The sequence below is a fragment of the Myotis nattereri genome (genome assembly GCF_964212035.1).
Source record: "Myotis nattereri genome assembly, chromosome: 2".
NCBI lineage: Eukaryota > Metazoa > Chordata > Mammalia > Chiroptera > Vespertilionidae > Myotis > Myotis nattereri.
Genome location: NC_138076.1, coordinates 121741396 through 121766730, shown reverse-complemented (window position 1 = coordinate 121766730; position 25335 = coordinate 121741396). Strand labels below are relative to the sequence as shown.

The window sequence follows — 25335 nt, the reverse complement described above, 5'->3', positions numbered from 1 at the left end:
TGTCAATCATTTCTCAATGAAGTATTTTTAAAAAGAATGGAAAAATCCTTTGAAATGTACCAAAGAGCTGCTAGAATCAATAAGTTAATTTAGCAAGGTTGCAGGATACAAGATCAGCATACAAAAATCCACTGTATGTCTATATACTAGCAACCAAAAAATGATAAATTCAGCTTAAGAAATAATACCATTCATAACAGCATCAGGATCAAATCTGACAAAAGATGTGATATTGAGATATGTACACTCACAACTGCAAACCATTGCTGAGAGAAAATTTAAGACCTAAATAAATAGTGAGGCATAGTTCCCTTCTATTCATGGGTCAGAAGACTCTATATTACTTGGATGTCAATTGTTCCCATGTTGATTTATAGATTCACTGTAATCCCAGTCAAAATTCCAGAACACTTTTTTGCAGAAATTGACAAACCGATTCTAAAATTCATAAGAAAATGCAAAGGAAATAAGATAGCCAAACAACTATGAAGAAGAAGAACTGAGTTTTAGTCTTAACTCTACCTTATTTGCATATTATTATAAAGCTATAGTAATCAAGACAATATGGTGTAGGGGTCAAAATAAATAATTCAATAGAACAGAATACAGCCCAACAACACACCCAAACGTATATGGACAACAGATTTCTATCTTTCTTTTTTTTTTTTTAATCCTTGCCCGAGGATATTTTTCCCATTGACATTTTTTTTTTTTTTTTTTTTTTTTTAGAGAGAGAGAGAGTGGAAGGGAGAGAGAGAGAGACAGAAAGAAACACCAATGTGAGAAAGACACATCGATTGGTTGCCTCCGGCATGCCTCTGACCTCGGCTGGGACTCTGCAACCAAGGTACATGCCCTTGACTGGAATCCAACTAGGGGTCCACAGGCCAATGCTCTATCCACTGAGCCAAACCAGCCAGAGCTGGACAACTGATTTTCAACAATGGTGTAAAGGCAATTAATGGGGAAAAGAGATAGTCTTTTCCATAAATGATGCTGGAACAAGTGGATATTCATCACTCAAAAAAATGAACTTTAATCCATATCTTCATTATCGTATAGAGCTAAATGTAAGATCTAAAACTATGAAATCTCTAGGGGGAAAAAGAGCTTGAGTAAGCAAAGATTTCTTTCATGTGACACCAAAAACATGATTCATAGAAGAATAAATTGATTAAAATGGACTTATCAAAATTTTAAACTTCTACACTTCCAAAGACGCTGTTAAGAAAAACAGGGCCAGCCCTAGCCAGTTTGGCTCAATGGATATAGACTTGGCCTGTGAACCGAAGGGTCCCGGGCTCGATTCCGGTCAAGGGCACATGCCTGGATTGCAGGCTCAATCCCCAGTAGGGGGTGCAGGAGACAGCTGATTAATGATTCTCTCTCATCATTGATCTTTCAATCTCTCTCCATCTCCCTTCCTCTCTCTGAAATCAATAAGAATATTTTTTTTAAAGAAAGAAAAAATAAAAACAGAGCCCGAAGTGGCAGCAGTTGTGGCTGCAGGCCTGCAGGGAGAGGGCTGAGGCTGGGCTAAGCGAAGCACCACGCAGCAGTGCTGAGCTCGCAGCCCTGGAGATGAGCCTGAAATCAGCCACGAGATCCGGAGTGCCCTTAGGGAAAATTGCAAGAATTAGGAGCTGATGTTGAATTATTTTGCATATGGGATGTTTGAGGTCTTCTGGCATTTGCATCTGCCATGGTTCAATGCAGAATGTCCTGGTTACATTATGGTGATGGTGACCAACAAGAAAAGTCAGGACCTGTCCCTGTTTCTAGGGGACAGTACAATTCAATTCACCTATAGCTCCGTGGTGCACTAGATAAGCTTCACTCCATCCAGCTAACCCCTGTAGTCTACAGTCCTCTGACACCAGCATATTCTATAGTAACGTGCTTCCCAACAAGAGCAGTCAGTGGGGGAGGTGAGAGATGCAGGACACTGCACTGCCACCCCTGGCGGTTAGACCTCAGAAAAGAGATTCCAGAGTTTCTTCAAGTTCACAGAAGCAGAACTCCACTAATGTCAGACAGGTGTATGATGATGGCGCTGCAACCGACTAAGGTCAACAGTGAAACTTCGGAGGAAGGCAGCAGCCTCTGAAGATGCAATTGATATTAAGTCGGAACCAGGTGACCTCACCAATGAAGACCTCAATTTTGTGCAGGAAAAAAACTACCATGACGTAGAGGGTTCTTTTCAGCCTTCTGTTGAAATTTATTGACCGTCTGCAAGTCGAACTGCAGATAGTGGTGTTCATTTAAACAGCAATCTCAACAGCAGCAAAACACTATTCATGCTGCCAAGCAACTCGGTATACAGAACAGCCGGGTAGATGAGACAGGACATTTGTGTGAACCAGAGTGCATAACAGCTTAGAAAAGATAGTCCCGCCTTCAGAAACAACTCAGGAAAAAGTGAGGATTGAGGGGAAAACTTTTGGAAGAGAGAGTTGCTGGTGGCAAGTTCAGTGGTTAAAGTGAAAAAATGCAATCACGGTGGAGAGGAGGATGCCTGTGGGTCCCGTTCAGGAAGCGTCTCCCATTGTCAGTGCCCGCAAAGCCCAGAGGAGACCCTGCTTCCTCCTTCTAAACAAGCTAACAAGGATCTGATTTTGAAGGCTGTATCTGAAGTTCAAGAACCTGTAACAAAAACAACTAACTATTCTACAGTCTCACAAAAACAGACATTTTCAGTTGCTTCTGAAACTCAAACTTCTCAAGAATTGCTGGCAGAAATGGTCCGGGGGCGGGGGGGGGGAGACAACGGGGTAGAGGCGGAGGGCAAGGGGGGCTGGAGGGGGTCAATGGGGGGGAAAGTAGGACATATGTAATACTTTCAATAATAAAGAATTATTGAAGGAGGAGGAGAAGGAGAAAGAGAAGGAGAAGGAGAAGGAGAAGGAGGAGGAGGAGGAGGAGGAGGAGGAGGAGGAGGAGGAGGAGAAGAAGACGAAGACGAAGAAGAAGAAGGAGAAGGAGGAGGAGGAGGAGAAGAAGAAGGAGGAGGAGGAGGAGGAGGAGGAGGAGGAGGAGGAGGAGAAGAAGGAGGAGGAGGAGAAGGAGAAGGAGGAGGAGGAGAAGGAGAGGAGGAGGAGAAGAAGAAGGAGGAGGAGGAGGAGAGGAGGAGGAGAAGAAGATGAAGAAGAAGAAGGAGGAGGAGGAGAGGGGGAGGCGAAGAAGAAGGAGAAGGAGGAGAAGGAGGAGGAGGAGGAGGAGGAGGAGGAGGAGGAGGAGGAGGAGAAGGAGAGGAGGAGGAGAAGGAGAAGGAGAAGGAGGAGGAGGAGGAGGAGGAGGAGGAGGAGGAGGAGGAGGAGGAGGAGGAGGAGGAGAAGGAGAAGAAGAAGAAGAAGAAGAAGAAGAAGAAGAAGAAGAAGAAGAAGAAGAAGAAGAAGAAGAAGAAGAAGAAGAGGAAGGAGAAGAAGAAGAAGAAGAAGAAGAAGAAGAAATGGTCCTGGGGAAAGCAGGACATCTAGACTAAGTTCCCCCATTAAAGAAGAAAAAACAGCCAAAACCGGTTTGGCTCAGTGGATAGACCGTCGCCCTGCCGACTGAAAGGTCCCAGGTTTGATCCCGGTCAAGGGCATGTACCTGGGTTGCAGGCACATCCCCAGTAGGAGATGTGCAGGAGGCAGCTGATCGATGTTTCTAACTCTCTATCTCTCTCCCTTCCTCTCTGTAAAAAAATCAATAAAATATATTTTTTTAAAAAAAAGAAGAAGAAGAAACAAAAGGAGATAATATTTTTTAAAAGTCAAGGAACTCAACAGAGGCTCTTGTTCGCTGGCTGCAGATTGACCCCTGAATGGCAGAAACCGCACATCAGCCCAGCTGAGGCGAGTGAACTTGGAAAAAGGTTGGGGCCCGTGGCACATGCTGGCCTGCCTGTGAGAATGGGCATGAATGTGCTTACCACCACTCTGTTTCACCTTGAGCAGCTTTCCCCAATTGTAAATTTGCTAAAAATGTTTGCTTGTCCATCCAAATTGTAAACATGATGCAAAATGTACTAAGCCAGATGGTCCCTTCACGCATATGAGAATGCCAATGCTGCCTCCAAAACCAGTGATAACACCAACACCGTCTTCTAGCAGTCAGCTCTGCCGTTACTTCTCTGCTTATAAGAAAATGGAATGTCCCTTCTATCATTCACAACACTGCAGATTTAACAGTCAGCGTACACGACCTGCCTGCACGGTTTACCATCCCACCGTTACGTGCCACCACGACATGCCTTGAAACGGGTTCGACCTCAAACCAGAGAGTGACAGCCAGTCCTACCTGGCAGAAGATTGTGAAGTTGGAAATTTTTCACCTAATGATGAAAGAGATTCTATCGAACTTGTCAAATCTTTGAAACTGAAATATATTGTTTTTATAACATGAAAAAAAGAAGACAGAATGAGAAAAAATATTTTCAAAAATGCATATTTGATAAGGAACTTGTATCCAGAATATTTAAAAAGTCTCAAAATTCAATAGTAAGAAAACAAATGACCATTTTCTTAAAGGGTCAAAAGATTTGAACAGGTTCTCACCAAAGAAGATATATGGGTTCATAAAAGCACATGAAAAGATGCTCAAAATCATTAGCCATCACAGAAATGGAAATTAAAATGACAGTGAGATATATATATTTCAAAAACCAGGTCTGTGGTGACATTGGGATAGGGTAGCAGAGGTCAGAGGTGGGAGAAATGGACAAGAGGAAATATGGGGGTGTGATGGATATGTGCATTATCTTGACTGTGGCAATGGTTTCAAAGGTGTATACATGTGTCAATACTTACCAAATTGTACAGTTTAAATATGTACAATTTATTGTAAGTTGATTATACCTTAATAAACCTGTTTAAAACAAAAGTCATTGGGGAGTAGAGTTCACTAGTTCTTAACTGCCCATATCCCTGCATCCATAATTCAGGCACTGAGGGAAGCATTTAATTACCACAAGGCAAATAAATTAAAATCATAAACAATTTAGTCTGATAAGTTTATAAATCATCCAAGGCAGGAGGGGAAAACTATGGAAGAGATAACACAGTGGATAATATGAACAGTTACTGCAGAGAGTTGGAAACACTGCAGAGAAAGAAGAGAGAGAAGTGAGTTTTCTGCCCAACACAAGCCCTTTCTCTCCATCTTTATGCTACCTGCTCTTTCCCAAGAAGCCAAGCCAATGATTAACTGCCATGGGTCCTGTGGTCGGTTCTGCTCCCTTACTCCTCTGCCTCCTTGAGCACCTGGGCAATGTGCCAGGGGACAAGGTCCACACCTACCAAGCAGAGCCACTGGCCCTAAAAGTGGGGAAGGAGTGAGGGGCAGGATGGAGCCCAAGAGGGACCCAAGTGCAGACCACGGAGTCCCCTGAGCCACTCTGGCTTTTTCCCAGTCACCACCACTGAAAGATGGAGTTAGTACTGGAGATAGAGGTTGGCATTCACAGCTACCTGCTGCTCCCCCATATCCACCATGTTCATCTCCTTCCCCAAATTCTAAAATGCCCTGGCACTCTTCCCCATGGGATGGGAGAGACCACATGCCCATCCTAGAAAGGCATCATTCTGCTGGCCACCCTTCACAAAAGCACATTATGTAGTGTCACCTGTAATGTTCCAGGTGACATTTTTAAAGACATAAACTGATGATAGTCCACATGAGCAAAACAATAATGAGCGTACTTCAATTATGCTATAATCTACAATAGCCTGTCCAATACTGAGCATTAAGTCATTACCTCAAAGTGGCACCAAATTGTCACATGTAGATACTCTTACAGAAAGAAACGTGCTCCTTGTCTCTCTCTGTTCTTTAGTATCTACAAGCAGCATCAAGGAGCACAGTGCCCCCTGATGCCGGGTGTCATTTAGGCCCCTTTACAGTGGTGTCCCTAGGCTCTGTCTCCCTACAGTTAGAGCTGAGGTGTACTCTCTTGCTGCCCTTCCCCCACAGTCCTTACCCTCAAGAACCCTAGTTCTGAGAGGTCCGGCTGTGGTACATTCTGTGGGGGTCCATTCTGGGTGCTGAAGAACTCAGTCAGCTGGCAGCCAGGATCCAAGGAGCTAGAGAGGTTCCTGCTGAAAGGCCCATGTTCCGAAGCACCCAGGCCCTGGGTGTTCAGGGACTGAAGATGAGAGGGAAGAGGTGGGAAGTGGGGTGAGGAAGAGGGGAACACCTGTCCTAACATGAGGTGGTCTCCAGCTGGTGGTCTATGACTTGCACAAACAAAAGATTCTCAGCACAGGTGACCTCTGCCCCCTGGTTTTTAGCAACCTGGACTAAGAAATTCAGTATAAAATAATTGACAGATTATTTGCTTTTGTCTGAACTGAGATTGGCAGGCAAGTAATTTAAATTCCCTACTGGCAGATTCAAATCATGTTGCCTAAACCCTCTCCTACCACCTTTCCTACGTTGGGCCTCAGGTAATCTAGTCTCCCCAGCCCTATGGTCAGGGCTTTAGAGGGGCAGGCCCTGGTGGAAGATTATGTTTGCTTTTCCCTCCAGGGAGTTGAGGGTGGAGAGCAAGGAAAATAATTCAAATGTGCAGCTTCTCAGCAACTTCGTCAGTCATGACCCATCCCCACCACCGCCAGACACACAGGGCACACGGCTACCACTACGTAGCACAGCACTCATATCGGCTTACTTCCCCCCAGGAGGGAGACCACCCGAGAAGAGATAAACTTCACCTACTCCTGAGTGTTGCCTAAATAACTCATACGTCCTATTTCCAATTCTTCTCTCTCCCATGATCTTAAACCAGTCTTTGCCCACACTCCACTGTAGCTGTTCTTACAAAGTCACACTGCTAAAGCTAATAATCAATTCTCATTTCTCATCTTTCTTAAGCTATCTGCGGCATCTGGTTAGTTCTCTCTCCCTCCTCCCTGCAAGCATTGCTTTTCTTGCCTCCAAAACACTTCATTTTCTTGGTTTTCCTCCTCCGTTGCTGGTTTCTCCTCTGTCTCTTTCGTTGGCTTTTCTCAAATCCCCAAATCCTGGATGTCTCAGAACATGGGCCTTCCAGCTGAAAGTGGTCTGCTTCTGCCCTCCCCTATAATTAGTTCTCAACACAGAAGCCAGAGAGACTATTTTAAATGTGAGGTCCTGCCCTAGCTAGCCGGTTGGGCTCAGTGGATAGAGCGTTGACCTGTGGACTAAAGGGTCCCAGGTTCGATTCTGGCAAAGAGCACATGCCCAGGTTGGGGGCTTGATCCCCTCTATTCCTGCAAGGGGACATGCAGGAGGCAGCCATTCAATATTCTCTCTCATCATTGATGTTTCTATCTCTCTATCTCTCTCCTTTCCTCTGTGAAATCAATTAAAAAAATATTTTTTAAAAAAAGAAAAACAGAATTTTGTTCCTTAAATGTTAAAAATAAATAAATAAATAATAAAGATAAATGAATAAATAAATAAAATGTAAGATCATGCCAATCCTGCTCAAAACTCTACCATGATTCCCCATGTCACTGAGGAAAAGCCAAAGTCTTACAATAGCTGACAAGGCCCTACATAATCTGCCACTTCATTCTCTTTGCTTTTCTGACCTCACCTTCTAATTACTCCCCTCTCTGCAGCTCCTCATACAAGCCAATCAGCCTCTTGCTTTAGGATAGCGGTTCTCAACCTGTGGGTTGCGACCCCTTTGGGGGTGGAATGACCCGTTCACAGGGGTCGCCTAAGACCATCGGAAAACACATGTATAATTACATATTGTTTTTGTGATTAATCACTATACTTTAATTATGTTCAATTTGTAACAATGAAAATACACGAGAAACCAAGATGGCAGCATAGGTAAACACCGGAGATTGCTGCCTTGCACAACCACTTCAAAAATACAACTAAAAGATGAACGGACATCACCCAGAACCACAGGAAGGCTGGCTGAGTGGAAATTCTACAACTAGAAGGAAAGAGAACAGCATACCGAGACTCAGAGGAGGCGCAGTGCGGAAATAAAATACTAAGGTGCGGAGGTGCGTGTGGAGCGGGCTGGCAGCTGAGGGCACAGTTGTCATTTTCAATCAGGAGGGAGTCTCAGCCTCTGAGCTCCAGTTCCGGGCGAGTCTCTGGGGACCCAGACTCATACGGGAGAAACGGGACTGTCTGGCATCTATCAGAACTCGAGGGCAGCTTTCTCTCCGAGGGGCTTGCAGTGATTGCCAGGACACTGAGAAGCAGGGCCTCTGAGGGCAGGACTGAGAGCAGCCATAACTGCTAGCCCCTCCCTGTTAATCCCTTGGGACCCGCCTTGCCCAAGCCCTGCAGGGAGGCTTTTGCTGGATAGCCTCAGGCAAAGGCTAGATTAGCACCTCCCTAGAGATCCAGGAGCCAGGAAGCCCAGAGGTCAGAGTGGGACCATCCAGTTTGCAGCTCCCTGGAAACATAAAGGACACACACAGGGGGCAGACTCAGTGAGCACCAAAGCCCCATTGAAGCAAGTCTTGCCCCAGAGGGGTGTCTCCAGCACAGAAGTTCTCCCACTGCAGACACAGCTGATTCTCACAGCCAATTGGCCTGGAGGCCAATTCCTCCCAGTGATACCTACAACAATCAAGGCTTAACTACAACAAGACTGTGCACAAAGCCCACAAGGGGGTGCACCAAGAGTGTCCTCCTCAGGTAATTGGGGAGGCTGAACCACTGGGCCCTAGAGGATACTTAGCACAGAAAACCACCGTATCAACACAGGGAAGCATAAAAAATGTGGAGACAAAGAAAAAGGACACAAATGACAGAAATGGAGGAAAGAAAACTACTGGATATAGAGTTCAAAACCACACTTTTAAGGTCTTTCAATAATTTTCTAGAAACTGCCGATAAACTTAATGAGATCTACAAGAAATCTAATGAGAACCTCGATGTTGTGATAAAGAACCAACTAGAAATTAAGCATACACTGACTGAAATAAAGGATATTATACAGACTCCCAACAGCAGACTAGAGGATTGCAAGAATCAAGTCAACGATTTGAAATATGAAGAAGCAAAAAACACCCAACCAGAAAAGCAAAATGAAAAAAGAATCCAAAAATACGAAGATAGCATAAGGAGCCTCTGGGACAGCTTCAAGCGCACCAACATCCGAATTATACGGGTGCCAGAAGAAGAGAGAGAGCAAGATATTGAAAACCTATTTGAAGAAATAATGACAGAAAACTTCCCCTACCTGGTGAAAGAAATAGACTTACAAGTCCAGGAAGCGCAGAGAACCCCAAACAAAAGGAATCCAAAGAGGACCACACCAAGACACATCATAATTAAAATGCCAAGAGCAAAAGACAAAGAGAGAATCTTAAAAGCAGCAAGAGAAAGAAACTCAGTTACCTACAAGGGAATACCCATATGCTTGTCAGCTGATTTCTCAACAGAAACTTTGCAGGCCAGAAGGGAGTGGCAAGAAATATTCAAAGTGATGAATACCAAGAACCTACAACCAAGATTACTTTACCCAGCAAAGCTATCATTCAGAATTGAAGGTCAGATAAAGAGCTTCACAGATAAGAAAAAGCTAAAGGAGTTCATCACCACCAAACCAGTATTATATGAAATGCTGAAAGGTATCCTTTAAGAAGAGGAAGAAGAAGAAAAAGGTAAAGATACAAATTATGAACAACAAATACACATCTATCAACAGGTGAATCTGAAAATCAAGTGAATAATCTGATGAACAGAATGAACTGGTGATTATAATAGAATCAGGGGCATAGAAAGGGAGTGGACTGACTATTCTTGGGGGGGAAAGGGGTGTGGGGGATGCGGGAAGAGACTGGACAAAAATCATGCACCTATGGATGAGGACAGTGGGTGGGGAGTGAGGGAGGAGGGTGGGGTGGGAACAGGGTGGAGTGGAGTTATGGGGGGAAAAAGAGGAACAAATGTAATAATCTGAACAATAAAGATTTAAAATAAAAAAAATAAAAATAAAAATAAATAAAATACATCCTGCATATCAGATATTTACATTATGATTCATAAGGGTAGCAAAATTACAGTTATGAAGTAGCAACGAAAATAATTTCATGGTTGGGGGTCACCACAACATGAGGAACTATACTAAAGGGTTGCGGCTTTAGGAAGGTTGAGAACCACTGCTTTAGGACCATTAAACCTTCTGTTTCCTCTGCTTGAAGAACTCCCTCCCGCTCCCCGCCCCGCCCCATACCACATGGCCAACTCTCCCACCACAGCAAGCCTTTGCTCCAATGTGACCAATGTGACCAACCTACCCACACTTTTGACCCCCTTTACCCAGCTCTGCTTGGTCTTTTCCATAGCTCTCATTCACTTCCGATATACTGTGTAACTTCCCTATTTCCTATGTTTGTTGTCTGTCTCCTTCTTCTGGAATTTAAGTCCACAAGGACAGTGAATTGGTCTTTTTTTTTTTCTTTTTTTAAATTTATTTATTTATTTATTTAATATATTTTATTGATTTTTTACAGAGAGGAAGGGAGAGAGATAGAGAGTTAGAAACATCGATGAGAGAGAAACACCGATCAGCTGCCTCCTGCACATCTCCCACTGGGGATATGCCCGCAACCCAGGCACATGCCCTTGACCGGAATCGAACCTGGGACCCTTCAGTCCGCAGGCTGACGCTCTATCCACTGAGCCAAACCGGTTTCGGCTGGTCTTTTTGTTTATAAATGCATCCCAACCACATAGAATGATTCCTGGCATATGTTAGGTACTCAGTAATGGTTATTGAATGACAGGGTCAGGGTAGTTGGCTATGTGATGGGGCACCTGACTGAGATTGGAGACTCTAGAGAGCCATTAGGATGAGGCAGGTGCTTGGAGTGGATCGGCCACAGGCCCTGGAGGAAGCAGGCATCCCTCCCATCTCTCTCCCTAAAAAGCCTGCTAGTTGCTTCTGATTTCAGATGGGCTTCCTTCCTTTTCCCTTATATATATATATATATATTTCCCATATATATATATATTTCATATATATATATATTTCATATATATATATATATATATATATAGAGAGAGAGAGAGAGAGAGAGAGAGAGAGAGAGAGAGAGAGAGAAACATTAATCGGTTGCCTCCCATATGCACCTTGACTAGGAATGGAACCCGCAACCTTCTGTGTACAAAACAATACTCTGACCAACTGAGCCACCCGGCCAGGGCAGGATGGCCTTTATACCACTTTCTCAGCTTCTCTGGTTTACAGCTACAATGTTTAAATGTTTACCTGTTCTTTGATCATAATCTTGCCTCAGCCCTTTTCCTGCTCTGGAACTCACTTCAGATTGGATCTACAAAATGTTAGAGCTTCAGGGAACAGAAGAAGACATCACTTATATTTCTAGTTTGAAACTGAAATTATGTTTTGGGGAATTTTTCATCCCTGACCTCGCCACTGAACAAATATTAGTTATAATAAAGTCTCTAGCTTATCCTCACCCCAAAGCACAAAAGCAGCTATCTAAAGCTATGACGTTAGAGAACAGGGGTGGGTGCTATCAGAGGCAGCCTGAGAGCACACGTTCCCGAGCACAGTACACCCACAGCGCCCCAGCATCCTTCTTCAGAACTTGCTCAGAACATTCCCCTCACCCGCTGAGAGCCGAGCCCCAATCTGAGAACCACAGGTCTAAATAAAACAACTCCACCAGGAGAAAGGGGGCCAAACCAATCTAAATGATCTCCATTCTTTCCCCCTCCTTCCTCACAGTGGCAGCAAAGGGTCCTGTCATAAAGAGGTACCAGTCGGAGGGGGGCAAAGGGGAAAAATGGGGGGACATCTATAATACTCTCAATAATAAACATAAAATTAGAGAAAAAGAATAGCCCTGGACGGCGGCCCAGTGGTTAGCATGTCGGCCTGCACATGGGAGGGTTGCAGATTCTATTCCCCGGCACCTATTTGGGTTGCAGGTTCGATCCCTGGTCCCGGTTGGGCTGCATGTGGAAGGCAACTAATTTCCATGTGTCTCACATCGATGTCTCTCTCTTTCTCTCTTGCTCTCTCTCTCTCTTTGCCTGCTCCCTCCCTCCCTCCCACTCACTCTAAAAACATCAATGGAAAAAAAAATTATTGGGTGAGGATTAACAAAATTAATTAATTTTTTTTTTTTTAAAGAGACTCAGTCTCTTTTTGACAAGGAGATGACCAGAAGTGCTCAGGCCCATTCTCTGTAAGAGCGTGTACTGCTTGGGAGGTGAGGGGCCTTAAATGATGACAGAGGGTTACACCACTGGGAGCACCCAAAACCAGAAAAACAGGCATGTCCAGGTTCCTCCAACGGTCATATGGATCCTTGGTTAGGCCCCCTTACCTTGGCAAAGGAGCCTTTTCATTAATTCACCAGGTTGCCCATGACTCATGCCCTTCAGCAAAGCTAAGCATTAGCCTCTAGCTCCAAAGCCCCTCAGAACACTTCCCTCCAGCTGCTGTCCTTCCTCAGGGAAAGCGAAGAGGGTCCTGAGGCCCTGCGCTGACCAAGGAAAGGGATTGTGGCTGGTGGTGTAAGGAGTCAATAGCGAGAAAAGTCTCCACTGCCCATGGTGGCCTGCGTGCTGGAGGGCAGGCTCTATCCGCGCGGGAGCCGCCTCAGCAGCCACCCTTCTGCCTCCACCTCCAAAGGCCTGGATACCCTTTTCTTCCTGGGCCTGCATTTCCACCCAGGTCTGCACAGACTTACCCCAGAGCCCTGAGGCAGAGCCCAGACCCAAACGCTGCCAGACCACAACCCCAGCAGGGTGAGCCCCACACCCTCCGCTGCTCCTGTCACTGCTGCCTTTTGCTTCCCCTTCTTCACTTAGTGGTCTCACACTAGGTCTGGGAATCACGCTTTCCCACCGCTTCATGCCGGTTCTGCTAATTCCCAAGCCAACCTTTACCCAATTCCAGAGAGGCTTGTGGAAAGCTGCTCACCGCCTAAGCTTTCTGCCGCATGAGGAGCTAAGCTGGTTACTAGGCTCCAGAGAGGGTCTCAACACCCAGCTTAGGCCTAGACTCCTCCTCCTCCTTCCGCCAGCCCCATCCCTCCACCCAATTCTCTGAAGGCAAAGTGCTCAGACCTAAATTCCTAACAAGCTTGTGGGGTGTCCAGGGCTAGGTCAAAAGTGAAAATCCCTCTCTCCTCCCTTCACAATGCAGACTGAACAAAGTCCTGTGAGTTCAGGCTGCTGGCCAGAAATTCCTGGACAGAAAAGCCATATCAGCCCTACCCACTCCTCTGGAAAAATACAAGTTAGCCTCCAATCCCAGAGCCAATCAACCCCCAATTGCCACAATCCTGAGAATAACACTATGAGCTCAGAGCATCTCTCTGTGCTCTTGCCCATTCCTCCCACCTCCACTCTGTGTTGTAGGTTTTCTCTCTCTCCAAAACCATTGTGAGACTGAGCTCGATGCATTTTGGAGGCCCCTTCTCCCCTGCAAGATGGTAGGTGTTGCATTAGGGTACTCTCTAATCCCTGTGACCCATGAAAGTACTACTCCCCTCACCATATCCCCCTGTGACCTGCCTCTGCATTTCTCCTTCCTCCAGCTCAGACTGCAGCCTCACTTCAAAACCAGATCTGGGAGCCCAACCATCAGCAAGGAAATCTTCCTAAGCCACTGTTCACCCAGAACCTTCATTACCTGAGAAAGCCCCCTGGGGATTCCCAAGGCAAGCTGGGATTCCCTGAAAGTGTCCGGAAATGGCCACCACTGCTGTAAGGGTAGCAGTTACCCCAGCGTGAGAATGGAGGGGGATGAGAAGCCAACAAAGAACCAAAGTTAGAGTTCATGCTTCCCACACTCACATTTTCAGTGGGAAATGTATAAAGGAAGAGCCACTGGAATCAAAGGTTATGACACTGGTGGGGGGTAGGTAGTGAATGGCGTAGGGGATGTCATGGTGTCAGAAGAATAGAAGAAGACACAAAGCCATGGCTAAGGAATCTCAAGATCATGGGACAGCTAGGTGTTCACATCATCTTCAACACAGCTGCCATTCGCTAGGCATTTGCATACATTGTCTCTAATCCTTACAACAACCCTGTAGGTATTACTACCCCATTTTACAGGTGCAGCAGTGGAGGCTCTGAGGACTCAAGCAACATGCCCCAGATTACACAGAGAGCAAGTGGCAGAGCCAGAACCCAAACTCTGGCCCATCTGGTTCCGAGCCTGCACTCCTATTTCCGTGATGCCATGCTAACATAGGACACCCCTGGGAGAGTCGCCATCTGTTTAGGTCGCAGGCTCCTGCAGTGCCTGTCCTTAATGAATTCTAAGGAAGGGTCTCTCCAACGCCAACATTCTATGTGTCTCTGGGACCGCGCAGAGGGGCAGTAAGTGCAGGCGATGGGGACACCTCCTTCCAGGGTTGGTGGGGTGGTGCAGTGGCTCTCACCTCCCCCATTTTTGTAGCAGAGATAGGGAAACCTCCAGACGTTGCCTAGGCCAATGATCTCCCCCGCCACGGACAGCACAAACTCCATCTTGTTGTTCCAGTGCCCGCGTTCCAGGGTGCCATCTTCCTCTGCCTTTTCCACGACAGGGTACACAGGTTTTGTCTCTCCATTACTGGCTGTGCCCGAGACCCGGCTATCCATCCCACCTGGAAAACAAGCAGGGCACTCTGTCACTTGGGAACTCCGGGAGGAAAGCACTCCCCATCCCTCACCAGCAAATGTCCAAGGGAAGAAGTGCACTGGACTAGAGCGCATTCCTGCTCCCTTGTCTGCAGATGCAGGTCCTCCTTAAGCCTCTCTTATGGGTAGAGGCTGGGAAACTGCTGCTGAAAATGTATATTCCTTTCCTGTGCCGGGAAGAAAGGCTGCTCCTGAGTACAGATGCTGCTTCCACCACACAGGCTCTTGGTTGGGGTTTGTGGACATGAGAGAACTCACACAGGCTCCAGATGGGCTACGTTCTCCCTGCCACCCCACAACTCCCCTTGTCTGTATCAGCATGAGCTTCAGTGTCTCTATTCTGTATGCTGGGGACAATTGAAGGGATGGACTTTTTATAAATCCTCAAAACTACAAATTTCTATTGCAGGAATTTATTCAAAGAAAACAATTCTGATTGTGGGTAAAGATTTTGGCTTACGGATATTCATTGCTTTTAACACCAAAAAATTAGAACGTACATAAATGTGTAAGAATGGCAAATAGATGAATAAATTATGGTACATACATACAATGGAATACTATATAATCATTAAAAATTGTGTTGAAGGAGAAAGTCTAATGAATGAAAGTGTTCATAAGATGTGAAGTGAAAACAGTTATAAAATAGGTCATACAACATGATTATGCTGGGAAAATATTTTATATTTATATGCATTGAAAGATTAGGATTCCAGAAAAATGTTTTTCTCTCCTTGGATTATAGGAATTTTTCTTATCTATATTTTCTACACTTTTATCAAAGAACACATTTTATTTCATAAACCAGTTTTTTAAAAAACTCCTTCCAAAGCAATGAGAGAGGTTGAGTGGGACCAGGAACCCTGAATAAGATGAGCTGATCTCTCCAGCTACTTCCTCCATCTCTCTCTGAAATCAGCCTAAGGAAAAGATGGACTCTGGGCTCTTTTCTTTTTGGGTGATAACAAATGTAGGAAACTGTTACCGTAGAGAAGACAACACAAAATGAATAAAGAACAAGAATTCTAAACCCTTCACTGCTCTATTTTAGACTCTTACTGGGATTGAGGATAAGATTGGATGTGGTTCATATATGGCGAGCAACTACTATGGAAAAAGCACTTTACCTACATTTATCTCATTAATCCACACAACAACCCTGAGGTGTAAGCAGTGTTACCTCTGCTTTGTAAATGCTGAGACTGAGGCTCGGAGAGGTTAAATAGCGTGTCTGCTTCCATACAGCTGGTAATTGCACAGCCAGGACCTAAACCCATTCTGTTCCTGTTTTTTCAATTACATTCCTTGATTGCATTGGGTGCCTAGATTTATCAGCGTGTCGAATATACGCATCTTCTAATGACTCTCCCTGATTGTTTACAGTGGCTCCTTTTCTGGAACAGTCGGCACATGGACTTTTTCCTACACCTCAAGAAAAGTTCTTGTTAACGGAACTTTCTCAGCCGGAGCCCCGGCTGGGCACAGACTCTCCTGAGGCTGAGCTACCCGAGGGATCCAGAACATCAGGAAACAGTAGGACCTTTGTTTATTTGATAAATAGGGAATGGACTCCAGAGATTGTTAGTGGGATAAGAAGGAGAAACGCAAGCAGCTGTTTCCAAGAAGATTCTTCAGTCCTTTAGAGAAGGTTGCCTAATGTCCTGCGCTGGTTCTGGGCCTCCTTTAGCATCTGATGGTGTCTTCAGATGGTGGAATACCATCTCCCTGCACTGTATCATCCTCCCAGATCCCATAAGAAATAGTAGCCCTATCCTGGGTCCCTTGGCCTCGTTAGGGTTCTGCTTCTCAGAGGTAGCCTCATGCAGTTGAAAGGACATCTAGGAGTAGAGTCAAACAAACCTGGATTCAGGTTTTAGCTTTGAGCCATATCACTTACTGCCTGACTTCAGGAAAAAGAAGTACTCTGAGTCTTAGTTTGCTCATCTGTAAAAGTGAGAATGATAGGATATACTTAGCTATAAGGATTAAATGAGAATATATATATATATATATATATATATATATATATATGAAATCACTTAGTAGAATCACAAGTATTTAAATTTTTCTTTTCTTTCAATTCTATCAAAATTTTTATGTTCTTCAATCTTAACTCATTTTACAGAGAAGAAAGCCTTCATTCTCTTAGAATTAAACCCAAATGTCTTCCCTCTCAATCTAGGATTCTCTTTCTCCAAATCACATTGTCCCTTAAGTCAACAACCACTGAAGTTTCAGAGAGTAAAGAAAATAGCATCTACTCTTTGCATGGGCACACATAAATGTCAGGAACATTTTCTAGGAGAGCATCAAAAAACCCTTTGATTATAAGTCCTGGGATCCCACCAACCTATAGTCTGAGACTCAGAAACAGAAAAAGAAGAGAAGAAAATGTTACTAACCTTCTTGCAGTTGCTGCCAGAGGTCCAGGCACAGGGAGAAGAATTATCTAAGGGGGAAGGGGAAGGTGCTGCCTTTTTAAAGTGTGGTTCCAACTCCCCTGCGGCACTTGTAATTCTAAACTTGGCCCAGCCCACATTCTGCCCTCCTGCCTCCCCTTCCTACAACCTCCCTTCCCCTGGCACCAGCCAACTCACACGTGAGTGATTTCACAGCCCGTGGAGTGTGTTCACACCCTGGCAGGTCAGGCCAACTGCCTGTGAGCTTATCCGCAGCACAAGCTCCTCCCTGCAGCTCACTGCTCTTCCCCTCTTGGTGACCGTGGGGTCTCCAGAGGGATCCTGCCTTCCATCCCTTTCTCCTATTCAAGTGTTCCCATAAATCCATCAAGAAGAGGTGTTCCTTTGGTCAAGTCTATACAGATTAATTTAAAAGTACATTTATCTTATCCTTTATAGCTTATGCTTTGGAATGAACAATGATTTAGAATAAAGATACGTAGATTATGGGAACTCTAAGAAGTGAGAAAAACTTCTTAAACACTTACACACACACACACACACACACACACACACTCCTATATAATAAAAGCCTAATATGCAAATTGTCCCCTCAACCAGGAGTTCGACTGGGCGTTTGACTGCTCGTTATGACATGCACTGACCATCAGGGGGCAGCGCGGACCATGGTGGGCATCAGTGACATGCTGCGACCTCTCGCCGGCTACCTGGGGGTGGGGGTGATCAGATAGAGGTGCAGTGAGAATGCGGAGTGTCTGCCCGAGCTCGCTCTCACTCCTCCTGCTATCCTCCCCACCAGGAATGCCAAGGCTCTCACGCAGGGGAAGCCCCCACGCTTAGGTGCTGGGCACCCGTGGGGAGCCCACCCTGCACCTGCATGGCCTTTTTTGGGTGAGCCAGGCTACAGCCACCAGGACTGCAGGGGCCGGTTAGGCTCCCTATGGGTTTGTGCAGGAGCCAGACTGTGAGGCCAGCCAGGAGAGAGTGTGCTACCTGCTCAGCTTCTGTGCGGTGTCCCTTGGTGGCCCAGAGGCCCATGCTGTGTCCCGGCCCACACTGTGCCCCAGCCCACGGCATTCAGCCGTGCTCACTGCATCTCCGAGTGGGGACTCGGGCACTGTGACTCTGGGGGGGGGGGGATCACGGGGGTCCGGGGACCCAGGTGCTGCCAAGGGCCCAGAGGTCAGCTGGGACCTGCCCTTCCACACCAGATGCTCACGCTTCAATTGCTGGCCAGGCCTAGGGACCGCAGCTGTGCACAAATTTTGTGCACTGGGCCTCTAGTATATATACAAGAGGCTGATCAGGCTGGGCAGCCAGGAGGAGGGGCCATGGGTGGTTGGCAGGCCGGTTCCACTCTCGATCAGAGTTGAGGGGGGGTGGCCAGGGGGAGGGGCCACAGGCAGTTGGCTGGCTGGCCTCGCCCCCTGGTCGAATTCCTGGTTGAACTCCTGGTTGAACTCCTGGTTGAACTCCCAGTCGAGGGGACAATTTGCATATTAGCCTTTTATTATGTAGGCTATACATATAGAAAAGTCTGAAAAGTATTCATCAAATAGCTTGTAGTAGAATAGGGCTGGAGCCAGGAGATGATGTAAACAGACATTTTCACTTCTGCTTTTTGAGCTTCAGTATTGTTTGAATTTTTAAATAATGTGCTAGAATTGATTTTTAAATAATATTTAAACCAATAAAGAAAAGTAAGTGCTAATGTTTAAAATAAAGCAACGCCTTAAACCCATCATAAGCAAGGAGTTGGCTGCGAAGAGGAGGCAGAGTCAGTCAGGGGAGCTCTGTTTTGAGGCAGGCACAGCCAGGAGGCAACTGTGCTGAGTAGAGGATCATTCCTTTCAGGTGGAGGGAAGAGGCCTGCTCACCACTGGCCAAAGAGCAGTGCAGTGGAAAGCTGCTTAGGCTTTGGAGCCAGATGGTCCAGGCAGACGCTGCTGATCCTGCTTCTGCTGCCTTCTAGTTTGTGGCTTGAGCAAGGTATTCAACTTCTGCAAGTCTTGTTGTCTCATCCACAGAAAGGGTAGAATATTCCTTACCTTGCAAGGCTGTGTGAGGTTTCAGGAGAACATGTGTCCTGTATGTAAAGGACCATGCATAGCAAGCCCTTAAGGAACTATTCCCAATGAGCAGGGAAGTTTTCTTGAAGGGGATGGGAGACCCCAGAGCAAAGCTGGACTCAGGCCAGATAGAAGGAATGAGTCTTGGGTAGGGGCTAAGGACGGGGGTGGGGTGGAGGACTGAATGGGATAATAACAATGTGCCTGAAAGGATCCCAAAGTGTGGAGAGGAAGGTAAAGCACAAAGTCTAAGGGAGTTTCTGTCTCTCTCACCCCTCATCCATCTCTAGGGCATGGGCGCAGGGACAGGGAAGCACATCATAATTCCTAGGGAACCTGGTGGAGATTGTTATCCTTATGCTCCCGCTGCCCCTTTTACTTGCTCTCTTATAACCATCCATCCATCTGATTTAACTGTGTAAAATAAAGCAATAGACCAACAGGGTCCTCTGAGAGAGGCTGCCAATTCATTCAAAAAGAGTCCATCTTCAAAGGCAATGCTTTAAGCTCCCATTTTTACTTTTCAGTGAGTGGTACTTACTAATGACCTATTTTTTTAAATTAAATTGTTATTGTTGAAAGACTAATGGGCTATTAATTGAGTTACTAAGCACTGGAAATTCTGGCTCTTGTAATCTAAAATTACGAGATAACTGGAGTTTACTGAGGACCCAGATTCGTTCTCTAAGAAGCTGGGACACCATCCACCTTTGGCAATGGCCTGCGCCCCTCCAGTGTCCTCATACATGTGAGCACTTGGAACCTCCAGTTTCCAGGAAAGACCGGGATCATCAGGCACCATCAGGATCAGCCTGAGCTGGTTTTGAGTGGCTGCTCTTATTTGCGAAATGTTTGGCTTTACTAGTTGATCTTGTTTTTTTATATAATGCTGCCAAATTGCCATTTTGATTGTTGTTTTATTTCTCTCCAAATCCTGGTTATTCCTAAATTCTTCTTCTCTGTAACATAGGATGTGATGGGTCTTTTGCCCTGTCTAGGTTGACTGTAGTTTTTAAAAGTTTGAGAACTACTGGAAGATGAGTGTTAGTTCATCACGACTCCCCGTTGGAGGTTTAGCACAATCAGGCATGATTAGCCTTCTGTCTACTTCATGCCACCATCATCCTTCGGACTCCTGGATGCAGGGTCAGGAAACCTGGAAACAGGTCACAGTAGAGTCAATATTCAAGAGTTCTTATCAAGAGGCTGCATTAGTTTGAAGACTCACCGGAGATTGTTAGCAAGGATAACTGAAGGCTGTGCTCCCCAGCATCTGTATGAAACAACGTGAACCATTCAAAGAGCAGGCTATGAGGTCTGGTTCCTATCAAATTAACCCTGGACATATTTCAATGATCATATGCCATGATACACTCTCCCAGCAAGTTTTTGTCTCTACTGGGAGTGGAACAAGAGTGAATAAATTGAAGGAAGAGCACGGTTCATTTCAAAAAGAATATTTCTGAGCAACATTCGTTTCAGCATTGGAAGGGATTGGTGTAGGAAGTGGTGGGCTCCTCCCCCCTGGAGACCTTTACATTAATAGGCATAGTTCTGTTTAATCACAGGGATGAGACCCTGTTGACCTTTCTTATCTCTTTTCAAATAGCACACTATTAGGAATGACAGGAGCAAGTGGAATAATAAACTAAACAACAAATTATGATTTTCTAAATCTGGAACAATTTGAGTAACAAAATGAATAATGACAGTACTGGATTATAACCCAAAGAATGGAATACATTCGTGAGTTTATACATAAATAAATAAATAAATAAATAAATAAATAAATAAACTAGAGTTCTGAAAACTAGGATTCAATTAAAAATGTATAAGGAAAGAGAAAAATAGAAAATCATCATTAATCAAATACCACTGTAATAATTGTTGAAAACAAGATTCTTCAATGAATACTAAAATTAATGGATGCCTGGCCAGCGTGTCTCAGTAGTTTAGCCAGGAGGTCACAACTTGATTCCCAGTTGTGGGCTTGATCCCCCAAGTGGGGCATGTGGGAGGCAGCCAATCATTGATTCTCTCTCATCATTGATGTTTCTATCTTCCTCTCCCTCTCCCTTCCTCTATGAAATCAATAAAAATATATTTAAAAATAAAAATAAATAAAATTAATAGGTGAAGGTTTGAAGAAGAACAGAGTTTATATAATCTCAAAGTATCTCTCCCAAGATATTATTAACTACAGAAAGGTAGTAACTTCACAGTAGAGAAATTAGGTAAAATCCACCTTAACCAAGTGACCAAGGTCAACATCATCCTATATAATAAAGAGGTAATATGCAAATTGACCATCACTCCAACACACAAGATGGCCACCCCCATGTGGTCAAAGATGGCAGCTACAAGATGGCCAGCAGGGGAGGGCAGTTGTGGGCAATCAGGCCAGCAGGGGAGGGCAGTTAGGGGTGACCAGGCCTCAAGGGAGGGCAGTTAGGGGCGACCAGGCTGGCAAGCGTGGGCAGTTGGGGGTGACCAGGCCTGAAGGGGAGGACAGTTAGGGGCAACCAAGCCAGCAGAAGAGGGCAGTTAGGGGCAATCGGGCTGGCAGGGAAGCAGTTAGGCGTCAATCAGGCTGGCAGGGGAGTGGTTAGGGGGTGATCAGGCTGGCAGGCAGAAGCACTTAGGGGCAATCAGGCAGGCAGGCAGGCAGGCAGGCGAGCAGTTGGGAGCCAGCAGTCCTGGATTGTGAGAGGCCCAGTGGGATCGGGCCTAAATGGGCAGTCGGACATCCCTCAAGGTGTCTCAGATTGGAGAGGGTGCAGACTGGGCTGAGGGACAACCCCCCCCCCCCCGCCCCCGCATGGATTTCATGCACCGGGCCTCTAGTCTATATAGCAAAAGCCTAAGCAACTGTTCCAGCAGAACAACCAGAACGACCAGTCGTTATGATGCGCACTGACCACCAGGGGGCAGACACTCAATGCAGGAGCTGCCCCCTGGTGGTCAGGGCGCTCCCACAGCAGGAGCGCTGCCCAGTCAGAAGCTGGGCTCATAGCTGGCAAGTGCAGCTGCCATGGTGAGAGCCTCTACCAATTCTGCAGTAGCACTACCGAACAGTGGCAGGAGGCACAGCAGGCCAGGATGAGCACAAGCAATGTGGTGCCAAGTCCTGATTCGGGCTCCACCCTGGCTGCCTGCCACTTAGCACGCTGCTACATCTGCCGAGGGGTCCCAGACTGTAAGAGGGATGTCCAACTGCCAGCTTAGGGCTGATCCTGGTGCCATTCTCTGTAGAAAGCAGTCAGTCTGAACAACTCAATGACTCAGGGAAGCGCAGGGAACTCACGGTGAGCCTGCCTCCACACTTGACTCACCCACTCGATGGTGTTCACAGGACAGACTGTGGTGGCTCAGCCCATGCACATGCAGGAGCTGCTGAAGTTCAAGCAGCAGGCTGTGCAGCAGCAGAAGGCCATCCAGCCACAAGCCAGCAGTCAAACATCCCCCGAGGGGTCCCAGACTGCAAGAGGGCACGGGCCAGGAGGGACCTCCCCACCCCTGCCCCACCCCCCCACCCAGTGCACAAATTTCATGCACCAGGCCTCTAGTCAGTAATAAAACATCAATAACTGTATCACAAACCTCGTAAGACAATGTACTAAGAAGGACACAATAAAATGTCTGTGGTGTTCTTGCAAAACAAAAAAAATTTTTTTTTCAGTAACACCAATGGTTCCTGGGTGTAATATTAAATGAAATTAAATATAACTTTCTTAGACAAGAAGTGAGTAATGAAATGACAAGAAAAATGTTACTTTCACTGAAAATTTTATCAGACCTGAAGAATATTTTTTCAAAATCTAATGAGAAGGCTCTCTTTCCTATCAGCATGTGTTCTGCAGTCCTCGCCCATTACTCTGTCCTCCCTGTCATGAGAAAACAGACAAACCCTGAGTGAGGGAAACTAGACAAAATAACTGATCACACTCTTCAAAAGCAACGAAGTCATGAGAGACAAGGAGACTGGGGGACATCTTCAGGCTGCCGGGGAATAAGGGGAAATAAAAACTAAATGAACTAAATGGGATTCTGGAGAGAATCCTAGATAGGATGCTAGAACAAAAAAAGGATATTAGTGAAAACTGGTAAAACTTGAATAAAATTTTTAGGTTACTAGTACTCAGCCCATGTTAATTTCCTAGTTCCGACAATTGCACTGTGGTTATGTAAGATATTAACATTAGGAGAGCTGGGTGAAAGATATATGGAAGCTCTCTGTATTATTTTTGCAATGTTTCTGTAAGTCTATAATTAATTTAAAATAAAAATGTGGGTTTTTTTTAAAAAAAAGATATGGTTTGCTCCCTGACTATTGCAGAACAAGAACTTGACTTTGCTGTGTAAAGTGCAGGATATTACACTCAGGAACCTTTGGTGTTACTGAAAACTTTGGTAACTTCTCTTGTGCTGTGTTTAATTTCAGATAGGATAATTAGCCTAAATTCTATAAGCACAAAGTCTTAAAGAAATAAAACTTACAACAAAGAACATTAATACCATTGATCATCACCATTACTAATGATTATTAAGCACTTCAACATGCCAGGCACTGTGCCAAGTGCTACACATGCACCATCTCATTGTACCCTCAGAACAAGCCTATGAAGCAGAGATGGTTATTATGACCTTTTAAAGATGAGAAAACACAGGCTTAGAAAGAATTAAATCACTTGCTTAAGGTCACATAACTAAAAAATGGGAGACCCAGAACTTGAACTCAGGCATGTAGGATTCTAAAGTCCATTATTTATAATTTCATGCTACACTTTAACTGGGGGGAGGGGGGAAAGCAGAGGTGGTGAGATGAGATGCTAACAAGTCCAGCTCTAGCACTGTGTTTATTTGGGCTATCACTGGCCCATGAAATTAAATATAAACTTCTTAGACAAGAGGTGAGTGATGAAATGACAAGAAAAATGTTTCATCAGACGAAGAATACTTTTTTAATCTAATGAGAAGGCTCTCTTTCCTATCAGCATGTGTTCTACAGTCCTCCCCCATTACTCTGTCCTCCCTGTCAAGGGAGGAAAATCATACCTTTCTCTTTAACTCCGGAGAGTTAATTGTCACTCTTTTCCAGTGGTATCCAGTTTCTTCTGCTCCCTGTCTTCCTGATTTCTTGTCTGATTCCCAGAGTACAGAGAGGAGAGCTTGCAGCATTTATGTAACTAGTCTCAGCAGGAGGGCTTGGCTGATTAACAGTGATCAGGGGCTCTGAGTGAACGAAGAAATTCTCCACAGGGCTCCTATGTCCTGACACTGTAGCCTGGAGCTATGGTGAGGGATTAGGACAGGGAGACAATATCTAAAAAGAGCCATTTCAATCTTTGAACAAAAAAACCCTCCCTGGGTGACTCTAATGAGCAGCTAAAGTTAAAAACCCCCGAAGCCTAACTGCTCTTGCTGCTGCTATCTTATTTTTCATGCCATCCTCAGGGAAGATGTACTGCACTGATCTTATATTTGACACTCTTATTTTTTTAAAGGATTTTTAAAAGTAACTTTTATAGAGAGGAAGGGAGAGGGAGAGAGAGAGAAGTATCAATGTGACAGCAAAACATCAATGGTCTCCTACTGGGGATGGAGCCCACAACCCAGGCATGTGCCCTGTCTGGGAATCAAACCAGCACCCTTCCAGTGCACAGGACAATGCCAACCAACTGAGCCACACCAGCCAGGCTTGACACTCTGATTTTTTTAAAATATATTTTTATTGATTTGGGAGAGGGAGAGAGAGAGAGAGAGAGAGAGAGAGAGAGAGAGAGAGAGAGAGAGAGAAACATCAATGATGAGAGAGAATCATTGATTGGCGGCCTCCTGCACACCCCCTACTGGGGATTGAGCCCACAATCCGGGCATGTGCCCTTGACCGGAACCGAACCTGGGACCCTTCAGTCTACACTCATGCTCTACCCATTGAGCCAAATCAGTTAGGGCTTGACACTCTTTTAAAAGACACCCTCGACCTTTCTTCTCCAAGATAAATAATCACAAATCCTTTCATCTTCCTTAAACATTCTTATTCATTACCCCACCCACTGTGTCACTGCTCCTCCTTGGATGCTCTCCAGGTTCTTAACATCCGGTCAAGCTGGAGTGTCCAGAACTTCATGGCTCGTCCTTTGATTGGCTAGTCTTGTGTTTGTGTCAACAATAGCTCTGCATTGCTGACCGAATTCTTGGTTTCCACCAATCAAGAAATTCAGCAATTGAGG

At 45.4% G+C, this 25335-nt stretch overlaps 1 protein-coding gene and 1 pseudogene across 3 annotated transcripts in view; one reads left to right on the top strand and one right to left on the bottom strand.

Moving 5' to 3' along the window:
• SLC6A13 (solute carrier family 6 member 13) overlaps positions 1 to 14574 on the bottom strand; it is a gene marked incomplete at its 5' end in the record, with an annotated part of 49863 nt that extends 35289 nt beyond the window's left edge. For both annotated transcript variants that reach the window (XM_081083659.1, XM_081083660.1), the window contains one exon: positions 14373 to 14574. In XM_081083659.1, coding sequence (XP_080939785.1) covers positions 14373 to 14574 — 202 coding nt within the window. The remainder of the gene's footprint in view (positions 1 to 14372) is intronic.
• LOC308512125 (zinc finger CCCH domain-containing protein 14-like) lies at positions 1734 to 13693 on the top strand (annotated as a pseudogene). The gene is made up of 2 exons: positions 1734 to 2787; positions 13521 to 13693. The product of its transcript is annotated as a zinc finger CCCH domain-containing protein 14-like (transcript).
• Positions 14575 to 25335: the final 10761 nt, after the last annotated feature.